General features: G+C 42.2%; 1 protein-coding gene across 1 annotated transcript in view; it reads left to right on the forward strand.

Annotated features, from left to right (window-relative positions):
* Window positions 1-13973, forward strand: part of Dnajc10 (DnaJ heat shock protein family (Hsp40) member C10) — a 37300-nt gene extending 23327 nt beyond the window's left edge. Inside the window, exons 14-23 of the mRNA XM_041639838.1 lie at window positions 1267-1394; window positions 1604-1720; window positions 4362-4463; window positions 5489-5644; window positions 6773-6906; window positions 7562-7615; window positions 8089-8236; window positions 9666-9785; window positions 10962-11066; window positions 12835-13973. Coding sequence (XP_041495772.1) covers window positions 1267-1394; window positions 1604-1720; window positions 4362-4463; window positions 5489-5644; window positions 6773-6906; window positions 7562-7615; window positions 8089-8236; window positions 9666-9785; window positions 10962-11066; window positions 12835-12846 — 1076 coding nt within the window. The 3' untranslated portion in view covers window positions 12847-13973. The remainder of the gene's footprint in view (window positions 1-1266; window positions 1395-1603; window positions 1721-4361; window positions 4464-5488; window positions 5645-6772; window positions 6907-7561; window positions 7616-8088; window positions 8237-9665; window positions 9786-10961; window positions 11067-12834) is intronic.
* Window positions 13974-16546: the final 2573 nt, after the last annotated feature.

Here is a 16546-nt window from a genome sequence, read left to right on the forward strand (position 1 = left end):
AAAAGTCACTGCCCAGGGTAGGTAGGAGGCAACATTAGAAGGGACAGCAGAAGCTGCCTGGTCACTTCAGGTAGGACTGCCATACCTTAGATGGTACCTAAGAGGTCAGTAGACCGGTTTAAACCTTTTAGAAACTCAGTATAATTTAGTTTTTGTTAGTATATAGGGGATTAAGAGAGGAGTCCTGTAATTGTCCTAATTTTATGTAGTGAATTGGACTTCGAGTAATGGGACCTTTTAGTGAGGAAGGATTAGGCGTCGACAGTGTGTAGATCACAATTGAGTATATACCTTGGTTTCAGTAGAGAAATGTAAGCCAAAAACGAAGACATTAAGTTGTGTGTTAATGGTAAAGGCCTGAGTGAATATGAGTTAATGTGAGTGAAGCAGGAGAACCAGTGATTGGGACATTTCAGGGTGCTCAGAAAGAAAACTGTGAAGCAGTTCAGGAAACAGCACTAAAGAGAACAGGCAGGAGAGTAACATCACTGTCGTCTCACCTGTCCTGTCTGTTGAACCGTGACAGTAGGTATGTGTCTGACTCAGTGCTCACCTTCATTTTGACTGCTGAGTAAGTCAGAAGGTACTTAGGGAAAATGGAGTCTCATAGTTAAGAAAAGTCATCTGCCAAGCCACAGAGCATGCTCTTCAGACTGTGGCAAAACATTGAATGCACTTAAGTTTGGTATTTGTTGCTTTCTAAGGGTGACTGTAGTAGCCGTAGGAAAATGGGTGCATTCACTAGTGTGGCTGTTACAGCAGTAGCAGGGGGCATAGGGCTAGGGCAAGAGATGGAGTGGACACAATCATAGGGGAACAAGTAGGGAAGAATCCTCTGGGTGGCCTCATTTAGGCAACGGGGTAACAATCTGCCAAGTCTGAGAATATGAAAAAGAAACACATAGGGGTTGGGGAGAGGGTGGCCCAATCTAAAACAGATACATTAAGTTTCAAATAATCAAGTACATTTTTCCACCGGACAATTTGTAATACATATTTCAAATTCAAGAGACTACTAAAGGGATTATTGTATTTCTGAGGTGAGAAAGCATTTCTCAGAGGCCTTGTCATTTAGTTCAGGAAACAGAAGAATGCCCAGTAGAAGGGATTCCGGGCACAGCAAGCCAAGGAGAGGGTGTGGAGCACAGGAACCCACCAGAGCCAGTCATCCATAGGCCTTCTTGTTTCTTATATTTTCAGTACTAAAATTAGAATGTTTCCGTACATACAAAGAGACCACGTACTTTAATTTCTCTCAATTTATAGGAAAGAAGATTCTATACGATATACTTGCTTTTGCCAAAGAAAGTGTTAATTCCCATGTTACCACGCTTGGACCTCAGAACTTCCCTGCAAGTGACAAGGAACCATGGCTTGTTGACTTCTTTGCCCCGGTAAGCTGTTTTTATTTGTCATCTCAAAAAGCCATCCCCTCGACAACTAGAACATCAGTCTAGAACTGGGGGCCCTGCTGCTCCTCCGGGCGCTCCCAGGACGAGGCTGTAGCAGAAGGTGCTGTGGGACAGACCACGGCACTCAGCAGAGACAGTACAGGTCTTCCCTTCCTCGTCCTCTCTCGCTCATGCTCACTCCTTTCTTCCAGTGGTGCCCGCCCTGTCGAGCTCTTTTGCCAGAGTTACGGAAGGCATCCACGCTGCTCTATGGCCAGCTCAAAGTTGGCACACTAGACTGCACAGTTCACGAAGGACTCTGCAGCATGGTAAGACGTTCAGTATTAACACAACCTTGTTATGGCAGTAATAGTGAAACAGTTTCAGCAAAATAGTAATTGTAGTTGAACTGTAAATAGATCTGTAGATGGCTGACTGTATGCAACTTTGTTTACCAAATTCAGGCATGTGTTTGAGTCATAAAATACTTCCACAATTTTCCTTTTTCTTTAATTAAGTCTTTGTACTTTTGTAACATATTAAGTTTTAGTAGTCTGCAGTTTATTCTTTGGATTTCTTTTTACTTGTCAGTCTGAGTAGTTTGATTTGAGCAGGCATGATATCCGGTTTAAAAGAACCGCTCATTCTCACGATGTGGAAGTGGCATTGTGTCTACGTGGTGATGACATTGTATATTAAACATACTCTGGTTGTTATGAATAGGGTAGGAGTGAACCAGTACGTGGGTGATGACATTGTATATTAAACATACTCTGGTTGTTAGGAATAGGGTAGGCGTGAACCAGACATGGAGAGGTATAGATGATGTAAGAGTAGCCATGAGTGGATGGAAATTAAACTATGTGAATTCATAGTGGTTTATTTCCTTTTCTATAATATGAATCTTTAAACTCAAAAACTAAAATGTTTTAAAAGAAAAAAATGACAAAAAAGGGAAAACCTGTTTCTTTTTTAAAATATTTATTTATTATGTATACAATATTCTGTCTGTGTGTATGCCTGCAAGCCAGGAGAGGGCACCAGACCTCATTACAGATGGTTGTGAGCCACCATGCGGTTGCTGGGAATTGAACTCAGGACCTTTGGAAGAGCAGGCAATGCTCTTAACCACTGAGCCATCTCTCCAGCCCCCGAAAACCTGTTTCTTAATACATACTAGAAGGTAAATGTTTGACTTCACTATTCAAGAAAATACAAATTACATCAAAATTTTGCTATCTTCCCTTTGACAGAAGAAGCTTATAAATAACAATGTTCAGAGTGGTGCGGTGGATCCTGGCACATCCCTCCGCACATGGATAAGCAGTGGGGTGTGGCTCAGAGGCAGCAGCGCTTACCTCACATGTCTAACGCGTGGGCTCAAGCCCCAGCATTGAGAAAGACAAAATCTTAAAAAATAGAATATAGAAGGAAAAGGGCAGATCATATAGCAGCAATTAAGTATGATAAAAATCATAGAAAAGTCTTTAAATACTCAAAACAGTACAGTGTTCTGCTTGGAGATAATGGAGAAGAAGTGAGGTTTAAATACCAGCAGATTTGACACCGAGGGGTGGGGCCAAGGAAGACGGTGTCATCAACAAGTCAGTATGACTAACAACTATTAGTCACTAGTAAGGGAAAATGTGTAGGTATTTATGAGGTTATTCTCGTAGTTTTAGTATGTTTGAAATTAAAGTAAGTTGAGGGAACTGTTTGTGTTTTAAAGAAATAAATAAAAGAGCTATTAGTATCTTTTGTCCTTTATGTAATTTGGAAAGTAGATGCCAACCAAAGGTGCAAAATCATCATGAGTAACGGTAGTTCATCTTGAACCATTTGGTTTGTCTATATTTTATACCAAGTAACTGTGTTATCAACAATTAAGGAAAGTGTAAGGATTAAAAATACAGTACACTCACCTGAAGTAAGCCTTCATTTGTGTACGTCATTCATGCACATCCTCCAGTTGGTTTACCAGGTCTGTAAGGTAGGTTTGGTAATGTTAACTAGTGAGATTGTGGGTGGCTAGAGCACGGCAGACAGTAGGAACTTGTCAAGTTTTAGCTAGTCTCTTAACCTAATAAATGCTTTGAATTCACACATTTTCAAAACTTCATAATGTTGCTAATTTTTCTAGAATTATGAGTCTTAAAATTTTCTATTTACTAATATGTTCTTACCAACTTGAGGAGCCATAGATCAGGTACAGCGGATCACACGTCCATAGGTGGGGAAATCACTTTGTACCTTAAAACTACACAGTGCTGCCTGGGCTGGTGCCCATGTTAACTGTGAAGAGAGAATTAAATATTTTACACTACAAGAACTCTTGAGTAAAAATGACCATTTTCTTAGAGCATGACACTAAAAATACAATACACAGTCGTGTTCATTTATTCTTGCTGTTTTACGGTGGTGCTCATCGCCCCTTAGGATGACCCCAGTACTGTCGTGAGACAGAGTGACCGATGGGTCTTCTCAGTCTCTTCCCTCCTAGTTTGAAGAGGACAAATAGACGAAGAGCTTACTAATCAATTTCTCTGGCTCACTTCCTGTGTTTTGGTGCCATTGGACTTTAATAATGATTAGCTCCATCAGTACAAGCTTTAATGTGTAGCCTTTGTTAAATTTGTCGTACATTCTTCTCTTCCATCACCAAGAAGACAGCAGTAGATTTTTACAGTCTTGTTAAAGGGTATAGAGACATGACTCAGCAGTTAAGAACATTTACCTCTGGGTCTTACTGAGGACCCAGGTTCGGTTTTCTGTACCCACATGATGAAAACAGCTATCTGTAAGTCCAGTTCCAGAATCAGACACCCGCTTCTGACCTCCTGCAGCACCAAGAAGCACATGGTGCATATATGTACATTCCAGCAAAACACCCATAAACATAAAAAAATATAAAATGATTTGTATGGAATTGAAACAGATGGGTAAAATGTATGAATTTCTTCTTCCTCACAGTATAACATCCAAGCTTATCCAACGACAGTGGTATTCAACCAGTCCAGCATACATGAGTATGAAGGGCACCACTCTGCGGAACAAATCTTGGAGTTCATAGAGGTATTTTCAGCTAGAGACTTTGGCTAGAAGTCTTTCTATTGGCATGTATACTTTGGATAACTTTGTTAGGACTTACTATTTTTGTGCCAGAAGATTGTGAAAAGCTTTTTTTTTTTTTAATTTAAGCCTTTGGTTCTGTTTTGTTGTTGTTGTTACCTACTATGGTGTCTTGTATATGGGAGACACTGCTACTGAAATACGTGAGATTAGAATTTCCCGTGAAGCCTGTCACCATTTGCCTGTTTCCTCTCAATGCAGAAGGCCAGGCATTCTGCAAGAAACTTTGGCATTGTTGGCATGGAAGTGCCTGCGTCCACAACATCTCCATGGTGTTCATTGAGTCTTGACTGGTCATTACAGGGGCTCTGACCACTCATGTCCACTCTACTCTGTTGTGTCCATCTGTCCTCCTGTTTTAATGGCTGTCCTAGTAAAACTAGTGTGTTAATTACTGTGATACAGGCCTGAGGCTCTCTGAAAACTGCATTCGGAATACACAGTCTCAAGAAAGGTGGATAACTCCTCTATTTAAATATGAAAAAGTAATAGTTAGTAGGCTTTGTGTTAGTAATTAAATGGTGTATGTATAGCTCCTCTATTTAAATATCAAAAAGTAATAGTAGTAGGCTTTGTGTTAGTAATTAAGTGGTTATTTCTAAACATATTATTGTATATGTTTAGTATATAATAGTAGTATTAACAGGCCTGTGTACTATCGGGATTACTCCCAGAACTTGATTATATGCTCTACTTATGTAGTTTCCAAGATACCTCTTTTCCCAGCCTACAGGGATTTCAGTGCTAATGTGAAAATATATCTTCTAAGAAAAATGATGGGCAAAATCCAAACTTAATAAATTTGGTAGTTTACTTTTTAAAGCAATTCATGATAGATTTCTTTTAAATATCTAAGTGTCCTTTTGATTTCTCTAAAATAGGAACTTTCTAAATGACATACCCCAGCAACTAGCCAGAAGTACATGAAAAACTTGGTATATATAATAATTTTTTCTTTTTCTTTTTAGGATCTGAGAAACCCTTCTGTGGTCTCTCTGACACCCACCACTTTCAATGAGCTAGTCAAACAGAGAAAGCATGACGAAGTCTGGATGGTCGATTTCTATTCTCCGTGGTGCCATCCCTGTCAGGTTCTCATGCCGGAGTGGAAACGAATGGCCCGGGTATAGTGACGTCATGCTTCTTCAGTTTCTTTAAACCGAGGTCATAAACCTATAAGTGGATGATTTATACAGACCTGATTGAATCGTTAAGACCCATCGCTGTCCCAGCCTCCTAACTGAACCATCTGATATGCTTCTGGCAAAATACTGCCAGTGTTAGCCCGAAGGTCATCTGCATTTCCTGTTTACATTTTTCTGTCATTTTATTTTTAGAGCTTACAGATAACATTTCCTCACAATATTGTGGGTCTTAAAAATAAGCAGCCTTAGTCAGGAAGTGTGGTGGTGCTGGCATTCAGAAGGCCGACCCAGAAGGATCAGGAGTCAAGATTATCCTGGACACAAAGATGCCCGTTCTGTCTTTAAATAGACAAACTAAAACTAAGCAAAACAGAACATAAGCTCAAACAGTAAGACATTTATATAAGTTTCCTATAAACAGTGTTATAAAATACTGAATGAAAGCAAATTATTTAAATACTAGAATGGAAAATGAAATCAGTAGTTCTTATTTATCCCTCAAATAAAAATAAACGGAGTTAAAGAGAGTTATTGTATCCTAACACTTAAGATTGTGTATTTGATAAAAATGGAGTGTGAGTCAGACAGTGCTTACCTCCAATAAAAAAGATATTGATTGCGAGCATGGGGACCCTGGGAGAGGATAGAAGGGGAGGGGAGAGGAGAAACATATATAGCTCAATAAAAACAATTTTAAAAAATAATATTTTTTGAAAAGTGCTAGATTATGTTTTGGCTACTGGCATTGAAATTTTGAAATGCATATTTTCCCCATGGTAAACGAGCCAGTTATTTCATCTGCAATAACTATGGGAAGTTCTTAATTACTATAAAAATTTCAAAGTATATTAACACATACAAAAGTTGTCATGAGGGCTGTACAGTTAGGAGCACTGACTGTTCTTAGAGAAAACTCAGTGCTCTCTCCCATCTTAATTCCAGATCCAGGGGCTCCCGTGCCCTCTTCTACCCTCCATGGGCAGTGCACACACATGGTACACAAGATGCAGGCAGAACTCTCATACACATAATTTTTTTTTGTACTTTAAAGTTATAGAGAATTTTACTCCAGTCATTGACCCATGTGTTGACTTTGTTCTTTTGTAGACATTAACTGGACTGATCAGTGTAGGCAGTGTGGACTGCCAGCAGTATCATTCTTTTTGTACCCAAGAAAATGTTCAGAGATATCCCGAGATAAGATTTTATCCCCAAAAGTCAAATAAAGCTTATCAGTACCAGTAAGTATTCTCTCAAATTTGAAGACATCTCTTAAAATCCTTGGTTATACAGTTAGCCCAGCATATGTGATTGGGAGGCCACCACTGGGTGAGCCCACACATAATGATGAGGGAACTGAACAGTAAAGCTGGTTATGTTCTAGTCAAGTCGCTGGGAGAGGAAGAACTCAGGCTTGTTAAGTCCTTGCTGGCCCCGCTCCCATCCAGTCCTGGCCTGCATCATTTGCAGTGGTCCTCACACTTGGTGGGAAGGAGTCATTCCATCCTTTCGCAGAGAAGGAACTCACCACATCAGACTTTGTGGACTGCCCTAGTGTGCCCTAGTGTACACCCATTCTATACTAAGTAGGTATTCAAAAAACAAAACACAATCACTATTAAGAAGTAAATATTGAGCCATGAATCTCTTGGAAAAAATGCAAGAATTAGCTGTGGAGAATCACAAAATCACGTACAGTTCTGGGTTAATTGGGGAGGGTACTTATGAAAAATATATCTGAAGTCATATAACTACTCTTAATATACTTTGTGGGAAGAGACACTCGGTGACATTAACTAGTCAACACTTTTTTTTTTAATTGCTACAGTAAGATTGTTTCTTGACCGTATCCAGTAATATCCGTCTACAGCTTTGTATTCTCTTTCCTTCTTTCAGTAGTTACAACGGCTGGAATAGGGACGCTTACTCCCTGAGAAGCTGGGGGCTCGGGTGAGTAACTGTACTGCGTGCTGTTGACAAATACTGATTCAGAGCAGGGTATTCTCGTGTGCGCAGTTTCCTGTGAGTTAGAATTCTAGCATTTGAAGCCTTGGACAGGCCGTTTTATGAAGGTAGAACCAAGCGTCACTCCGTTACTCTCCTCTGAACCATTGCTCACGGGGGAAGGCCTGTGGGATTGCCGTAGACTGCGTGCATTGCTCACGGAAGGCCTGTGGGATTGCCGTAGACTGCGTGCATTGCTCACATGGGAAGACCTGTGGGATTGCCATAGACTGCGTGCATTGCTCACGGGGGAAGACCTGTGGGATTGCCGTAGACTGCGTGCATTGTTCACGGGGGAAGACCTGTGGGATTGCCGTAGACTGCGTGCATTGTTCACGGGGGAAGACCTGTGGGATTGCCGTGGACTGCTTGCTTTGCTTCTGTCTAATGAGAATTGATGTGTGGTCCCCTTACTGCAGATTTCTGCCCCAAGCGTCCACAGAGTTAACACCTCAGACTTTCAGCGAGAAGGTTTTAGAGGGGAAGACTCACTGGGTGGTTGATTTCTATGCTCCTTGGTGTGGACCTTGCCAGAACTTTGCTCCAGAGTTTGAACTCTTAGCTAGGGTAAGTATTGCTGTCTAGTTAAATCAGTAACTTTTACTCACATGCATGTTTTAATAATTGGTTAAAACATTGTAAACTAATTTTTAATTTAGTTCTTAAAAATTATCTCTCAATTTAAAAAAATTGTTCCTATAGCTACAATCTGTCTTTCTTGAGACAGGTTTCTCTTTGTAATGCTGGCTGACTTGGAATTCCCCATGTAGAGTAGGCCAATCTCAAACTCAGAGGTCTGCCTGCCTTTGCCTCCCAAGTGCTAATATCAAAAGCATTTAATAACAGACTGCGGAGCCCACGAGTGTGTGTGCACCTTGTTATCCTATAGTTGCACTGCTAACCTACTCAGTCTGCCTGCATGTGTGTGTTCCAGTAACCATGGGCCTCAAACCAGAGACAGCAAAGACACTTTGATTGTCCCAGAGCCAACGAGGACTGCGTAGTGTAGGAGATAGTGATGGAACAGAGGGATCTACACGCAGGCTGTGAAAACACGCAGAGCTTTGTGTGTGGTAGACAGGTGACGCAGAGGAGCCCAGGGCATGGGGAAAAACTAATTGCAGATATCTTGTGTTTGAGGTGCTTGGAGGCATTCACAAAGAGCAGTTCAGTAGAGTAGATTAGCATCAAGGAGGAGTCATCAGCACAGGATTATGTAAGAGCTCATCGAGAGAGCATCATAGTGGATACCCAACGGTGGGGCTCTGGGGGCACGAACTGGCCTCAAGGTAAAGAACGAGATCCCTCTGCTGGAAAAGGTGTGGTTTGGGGACTGTAAGTAAAGTAGGGAAGACAAGAGGCAGGCGTGGACAGCACCATAAAGCAGACGTGAAGATGAAATCAGGAAGGTGTCTGTAGGTTAGGGCAAGGAGAGGTCCCTGTGGCCTTCAAGCTGTTCCGGTGCTGAGAATGATAATAACGGAAGTCAGTTGAGAGCACCACACACATGGCTGGTGATGGAGGGATGGAACCTAGATGGCAGCGTGCATGCTGCTTCTGAGAGGAAACCTGTGACCTCTGCAGTGTATGGGAAAGAGTCAGGGCTGGCCTTGACAGTACAGGCGTGAAGGCTGACCTGGGCAGTGTATGGAAAGAGTCAGGGCTGGCCTTGACAGTACAGGCGTGAAGGCTGACCTGGGCAGTGTAGGTGTTTGGTCAGCCATGCACTAGACGAAGACAGGTGCTGGGGTCAGAGTTAAAGCCTCGGATGCTCCTGAGAAAAGACTTCATGTCGGACAAACGGCAGCTAGTGGGCAGCTTACAGGGCTTGGGAAAAGTACAGACAATCTCACTTGAATGGGGAGAATTAGACTGAGATTTAAACATGACAAACCCTTAAATATATAAAGAACTGAAGTATGTTGGCTATGTAGTTACCAAAATAGTTTATGCCGAAGATACAATGGCAAGACCTGTGGCTATTTTTGTTTTTCAGATGATCAAAGGAAAAGTGAAAGCTGGGAAAGTGGACTGCCAGGCTTACCCCCAGACATGCCAGAAAGCTGGCATCAAAGCCTACCCGAGTGTTAAATTTTACCGCTATGAAAGAGCAAAGGTATGTCCAGGCTTTCGCTCTGCGCCTTCCTTCAGCCAGCCAACTCTGCTGCTCTCCAGTTTGTCCCTTCACCTTTAAAAATATTTCTTATTGAGACATCTTTTGCGCTGTATGGAGGGATCTTACAGGGTTTTCTGGTCTGCATGCTCTCAGCAGCCTTACGAACTTGGTGCTCCGTGAGTGGAAAGACACCTAACCAGACCTTCATGCCTGGTACCTCTGGGTTGTAGGATTTATTTTGTGGAGTTCCATATTTGCTACTTTTTACTATAATGATTTTTTTTTTAAATGTTTCCTTACAAGAAAAAGAATTGAAGGAAATTATTTTATAATGCTTTTGAAATAGCCTTAGTAACTGAGCCTTTTTGAGGAATATGTACTAAGGATTCAGATTACAAGTAGGGTCCTTTCTTTGGTTATACTTGTTTTGGGGCACCGTTAGCAATATGCCTTTTTTTTTTTTTGCCTTTGTTGGTTTGGTTTGATTTTGTTTGTTAGGAAACCAGACTGGCATTGAACTCACAGATATCCACCTGCCTCTGAGTATTGGGGTTAAAGACATACACCACAGTGCCTAGCTGTGTTAGGTTTTCAGTCAAAGAAACCAAAACTCTAGTCAAAATCTCACCAAACCAAGGTCTATGATCACTGAGTCAAAAGCTGCATCTTTCAGCTGACAAAATGGTTAACTGAACCCACATAAGGGCCTGGGCCATCTTCCCAGGTATAGTAGGCTGGTTGTCACAGAACTATGACTCTTTAACAAGAGTCCTGATCTTTCTAAAACAAATGAAGACACATTTTTTTCCTACTAAAGTTATTTTGTAAGAAATTAAATGAAGGACTAGGATGTGAGCTTGACGGGACACTTGTCTTCGTGGTTCTCCTGTAGTACTGAAGGCGGACAGTGCTCACCTCCCAGCTCAGCCTTCTGCACACATGTGCCCACCAGATAAGGCTTCGGGGTCAGTTTGTGTCCCCACAGTCCTGCTCCTGTTACTGTCCTTTTGAGTCTGGGTTAACTGCTCTGCAGCGTGATGTACTTGAAGAAACTTGAATTTCAAACAGCTTTGGGACAAAAGAACGTTGAGGCATGGGCTAAGCAAGCTTCTTGTGTGGAAATGTCATGTTTTGATTTAAGTACTTAAAAGATAACATGAGTGTTTTTAATTTTAGAAAAGTATTTGGGAAGAGCAAATAAATTCCAGAGATGCAAAAACTATTGCTGCCTTAATTTATGGAAAATTGGAAACTCTCCAGAGCCAAGGAAAGAGAAACAAGGTAAGAGCCAGGCCTACAAGTGAGTGGCAGGTTGCCAAGGTGGATTCTTAGTATGCATTCCATGAAGAAATAACTATTCAAAGACATTGTCACTTTGGAGAAATGGGACAGCCAAGATTGTGTCCTCTAGATAATGAAATGGCTTTGAAATTGGTATACTCCCCATTTAACAAGAAAATGATCAAGCTTCTTCCATAAATAACCTGGACTCCAATGTACCTAGCAACATCTCTAATACACCGAACTAGGGAAAGACAGGTCACCCACAAACAGAGTGGATAAGTCTTGTTTACCTAAAAAATGAAACATGCATCCATGCTACGTGGTGAATTTTGAAAAAATACTTAGCTGAATGAAGCCAGTCACAAAGAGCTGCATATTATATAGTTCTGTATATGTGGAATGTTCAAAAACTAACTAGTTAGTTCAACCACTAGCCTGGTGGTAGGCAGGGCAGGGTGAGAGTAGACATGGCAGTGGCTTACTAAGAGTAAAAAGGAATTAGACTTTGAAGTGCAAAACATGTTCTGAAAATAGTGATCTAACTCTTGAATACACCACTGAACTTTCATTATGGATTTTCTCTCTTTAATATGTGAAATATGCCAGCCAGGCTTCCTGCTGCACACCTTTAATCCTAGCTCTCATGGGGCAGAGGTACGCGGGTCTGAGTTTGAGGCCAGCCAGTAGTAAGGTTTTATTTCCAAAATAGTTTTTTTAAAGAAAATTATACAACAATGTTATTAAAAATAGTGATAGCTAATAGTTATTTAAAAGTTGTTTAGTGTAAATAAAATATTGAGTATTAGCAGTAAATACCCTAGAACTTCAGCATATTTTAGGTAGCCAAGTTTCTTTTGCACTTGGTATAGGGGGAATGTGTATTAGCCCATAATCCCTTAATCCTAAATTTGTGTCTACCCATCAGCACTGCAGAGTCCTGCCTGTTGCCCTCCTGTGGCCAATTTCTTTGTTCCCATTTGAGTCTGTTCCCGGCATACTGAGAAGCAGGTGCTGGAGTAGGATTTACTACAGTCTCATCTAACGCTGGAGGAACAGAGACACAGCCTCTGGAGAGGGTCAGGGCTTTGCGGAACCAGTTAACTGGAGACCTGAGTGGGGAAAGGGTTATAGAGCCTGATATGTTATCCCCGTCTATGAGGCAGGGGCAGAGGAGATGCCAATTCATGTCTTCTTGATATCTAAAGTAAACATGTTTTTCTAAAGATTTAGTTATTTTAAAACTTAGGATTTATGTTTTATATTTTATTACTCATAAACCAAAATACCATAACTGAAATTAAGAAAGGGAACCTGCCAGATATCAGTGTCTTTGCTGATCGAACACTCTGACAGACTCACAGTTCTGTGACAGTCATCCTAGTACCTACCCCCCTGGCAGGGAAGTCCTGCAGGCGCGGGGGGGGGGGGGGGGGGGGGGGGGGGGGGGGGTGGAGCAGCTGATCACACCCAGTCAGGACTCGCTGCTGCCTAGGGCTTCTCCATCCACACAGTCCCAGTCCCATGTCAGGTAATCATGACCCCACAGGCGATTGCAGAAGCTTCTCTCTGGTGTTGACGGTAGCAGCCATCACACTCAGGGAGTGACTCACTAGTTGCCACGCCTACTGTGGGCAGCTGAGACTGACCTTGCCATTGTTAATGAAGCAGGGAGTGTATAAGTGTATTGTGTTACACTCCATCAGTAAGAACATATTGATTAGCTTGTAATACCTTTTTCTTTTAATTGCCTTTACGTTAAATACAGGATGAGCTTTGATGATGAAGAAAAAAATTTTTAAGAAAAGAATCTGGAAAATAACATCAGAAGATCCGTTTTCCAAACGTTAGGATGCTCTTGAGGAAGCAGACGCGGTGACCTTGGCCTTGCAGTTGCCCTGTGCTCCTCTGTCTGCCGCAGCCTGCAGACACTTCCTGTCTGGGACCTGGGACCCAGGCCACACGCAGTTCTTGGCTGCATCTCTGTTGTTGTTGTTGTTGTTAATCCCTTTAGAATGCACACACCATTCTTAGCTCAGGGCCATACAGGAGTGTTCCCTGGGCCACTTGCAGGCCAGGCACTGGTTCTCTGGCTACCAGGCTGATGTTTGTGCATCTGTTACATTCTGTCTGTACAGAGTGGACATGGGTTTCTACTGTGATCTTACGATGGTCCTGACAGAAAGTGACTTGGTTTTCCGTCACCCCTTCTGCAAATTCTGCCTTTGACCACATATTTTATTTTGACTACTTTCACAATACCGCAAAATAAAAGCGCACCCATTTTTCATACTGTGTATTAGTGTATATACAGAGGTTCTCCTTTTGTTTTATTATAAGAATTGGAGAGATTCTTAACACAACAGTGAATGTAAAACTTGTAAACTATGATTCTAGAACAAAGTAAGGAAAGTATCTACAGCAGTTAAACGGACAGCCTCAGAGTCCCCGTGTCTTCACGGGCACACATTCGTTTGCTTGCTTTCATAAATGTGTTCCTGCTGACGGTTTGGTTTCTGTTGTTTGCGGTGTCTCCTGATGTTTACACATTTTCCTCTGGGGTCTCTGTTCTCATCATTCACATTGATTTCTTCTCCTGTCCAGTCTTCACAGTTCATATAGAAACAGTAATTTTACATTTATTTTAACGTGGCTCATGGTGGTATTGTTCCTCGGTTATTCCTGTCAAATGATGTCTTTTTCAGTAAAGAATTGCCATAGCAACTGCAGTTATTTTTACTGAAATCAAGCACATGATGGACTCTCTCCGTTTCTCGGTTGTTTGGACTAAAGGGCCACAAGGTTTCTCCTGCGACTCAAAACCCTGAGTGCCCTATGTTTTAATTCTCAGAGTGTGTGGGATGGTCAGAGGACACCAGTGAATAAAGTCAAATGATTTTTCTAAAATTCTCTTGAAGATAGTTGTGTTTGGAAGATTTTTATCACCGTCCCATACTCCCTCGTCGGTCTTCATAAAGCTTACAGCACAGGTAAGACTTACAGAAAAGCAGCACACTCTGTTCTCAGCGCTAACCCATTCAGCTTCTGTTTTATTGCTCCGCTCCCCTGACTCATTATTTTGTACATGTGAGCAGACATGGCAGTTACCTTTCCTAACGTACTTTTTGAATCATGACTGATAATAGCAAAAGCCTTTCACATAGTAAATTTGAAAACATGGAATTTCTTTTTTAAATGGCTTGTTTATGTGAAATCCCCAAATGACTGCCCAGGGGAGTCTTAGAAAAGGTCTGCTGAGATAGAAGACTCGCCAGAGGACACAAAGGAGTGTACAGGACCACCCTCCTATCACAAACAGGTCAGTAATTATGTCCTGTACTTATTGATAAACGTTTTATAGGCAGTAAGTTGAACAGTGTCTGTTTTCTTTCCTTAAGCTATATGCAGATAGAAGGTACGTGGAAACTAGAACCTCCTGGGACATCAGGTTACGTCTCCTGGGTCTAGAGTGACCCACCTCAACACTCAACAGTGTTGCTGGATCTTCCAGAACTGGCTGGCAGACTAATGTCTGAACGAGAACACCTCTGAGAAGTACCATTGTAGTGTGCAGTTTTCAGCAGCAACACCATTCTTGCACACAACTCATCCTAGCATACCAGAGCAAATTCCGGGAGGCAGGCCGTGGACATGAATACCTTTTTATCCAAGAGTGTATTGCTATAGGGATGGGGGGGGGGTGTTCATCAGGTAAAGCACATGGCCATGCAAGCCTAAAAATCTGAGAACCCAGCTAAAGCCAGAGGAGGTGGTAGTGTACTTCCGTAATTCCAGCATTCCTGGGTGGGATTGGAAGGCAGGGACCCTGCTCTAGACTGTTCCTGGCCTAAACAGACATGCTGTGGCATGCCTGTGCCTGTCCACACAGATCTTAAAACTGATTACATAGACAAATGAGGCGGTTGTATAACTTTCTCTAAAGTTTAAATTGTTTCCCTCCAGTTCTCACTGGATGTGCAGTTATTAAAAAGATACAGTTTCTCGTGGTCCAGTACTTGATAATGCATAAAAGCAGAGAGTTTAAGGAGAGGATAGTGCAGCTGACTGTGTCCAACAGTCTACTCCTGGTTCTTTACGTCTGCCAGCAAAGCCAGGTGAGAGTCTAAATTAGGTCAAGTTCATTCCATCCTGACCTAGAAAGAGTACAGTGTTTTCTCACATACCTACACAACAGTGTTACTTATGACAGTGAGAAGGCTCTTCTGTTAGCAGCCTACATTACACACCCTCAATTCTGAAAATGCAGCCAACTTTGTTTACTAAATAAGCTTGCATTTTGTGGTCATAAAACCAGATTAAAAAGCTAAGCATAAACACAGTTTTGATCGTGCATGAAAATGTTATGATTTGCTGGATGGTGGTGGCGCACGCCTTTAATCCCAGCACTCGGGAGGCAGAGGCAGACAGATCTCTGTGAGTTCAAAGCCAGCCTGGTCTACAGAGTGAGTTCCAGGACAGGCTCCAAAAGCTACAGAGAAACCCTGTCTCGAAAAACAAAAAAACGTTGTGATTCACTGGCTTGAATCGTTTTTTTAAACACCATTTGACCAGGCTTAGTAGTGTTTGCCTGTAATCCCAGCAGGCAGGAAGCAGGGGGATTGCCATGAGTTCAAGGTCAGTTAGGTCTAGATAACAAGTAGCAGTCTGGGCTGCCTGTGAAGCTCTCAAATCCCAGAAGCAGAGGCTGGAGAGTGGGCTTGGCTCTGCTATTCTAGAAGAATCCCGGTTTAATTCCTAGCACCCGGCTCAGCTGCAGTTCCAGGTTGTTCAGTGCCCTCTTTTGACCTTGGGACACCAGAGCACGTGTGCACACACATCTGCAGGCAGAACACTCATAAATTATTAAAAATAAAAAACAGGCTAGAAAGATAGCTAGTCAATAAAGTGCTTGTCACACAGACATGGAGCTGAGTTCAGACTCCTAGCACCTGTGCGAAGACCTTGGCGCGTTGGTCTACACCTGTAATCTCGGTGCTGGCAGAACTCTGGAGCTTGCTGGCCAGTACATCCAGCTCAATTAGTGACTGCCAGGTCCAGCAAGAGTCGTCCCTGTCCCCAAAGTAAGATCAAAACCCCTGACCTCAACCTCTGGCTACCACGTTTGGCATGTGTGCACACTCAACTACAAACTGCATTGCCCTGAGGTTCCGTCACGAGCTCCCTTGCAGATGACTGGGTAGCGTTTCTGGGGAAGTCATGACCCGGAACTGTGCCAAAGGCAACGCTGGCTTCAGTATCTGACCCGGAAATGCTCTGCCAGCCACCTGGTTACATTGACTTCATGCATCACCTGGAGCATGTCACCCTGGAAAGGCTTGACCTCATTGTTAACATCACGAGCTAGCTGATCTATAAACAGTGCTTTTCTGAAGATTTCATTTGAACACGAGTTTTTATAAAACAACTGTAGGTATAGACTTTGGAAAAGGTGAGTAAATGCTTGTTTTAGTTATGAGTAA

The sequence above is a fragment of the Microtus oregoni genome, unplaced genomic scaffold (genome assembly GCF_018167655.1).
Source record: "Microtus oregoni isolate MIOR12 unplaced genomic scaffold, Mior012 000060F_ref0000265, whole genome shotgun sequence".
Classification (NCBI taxonomy): domain Eukaryota; kingdom Metazoa; phylum Chordata; class Mammalia; order Rodentia; family Cricetidae; genus Microtus; species Microtus oregoni.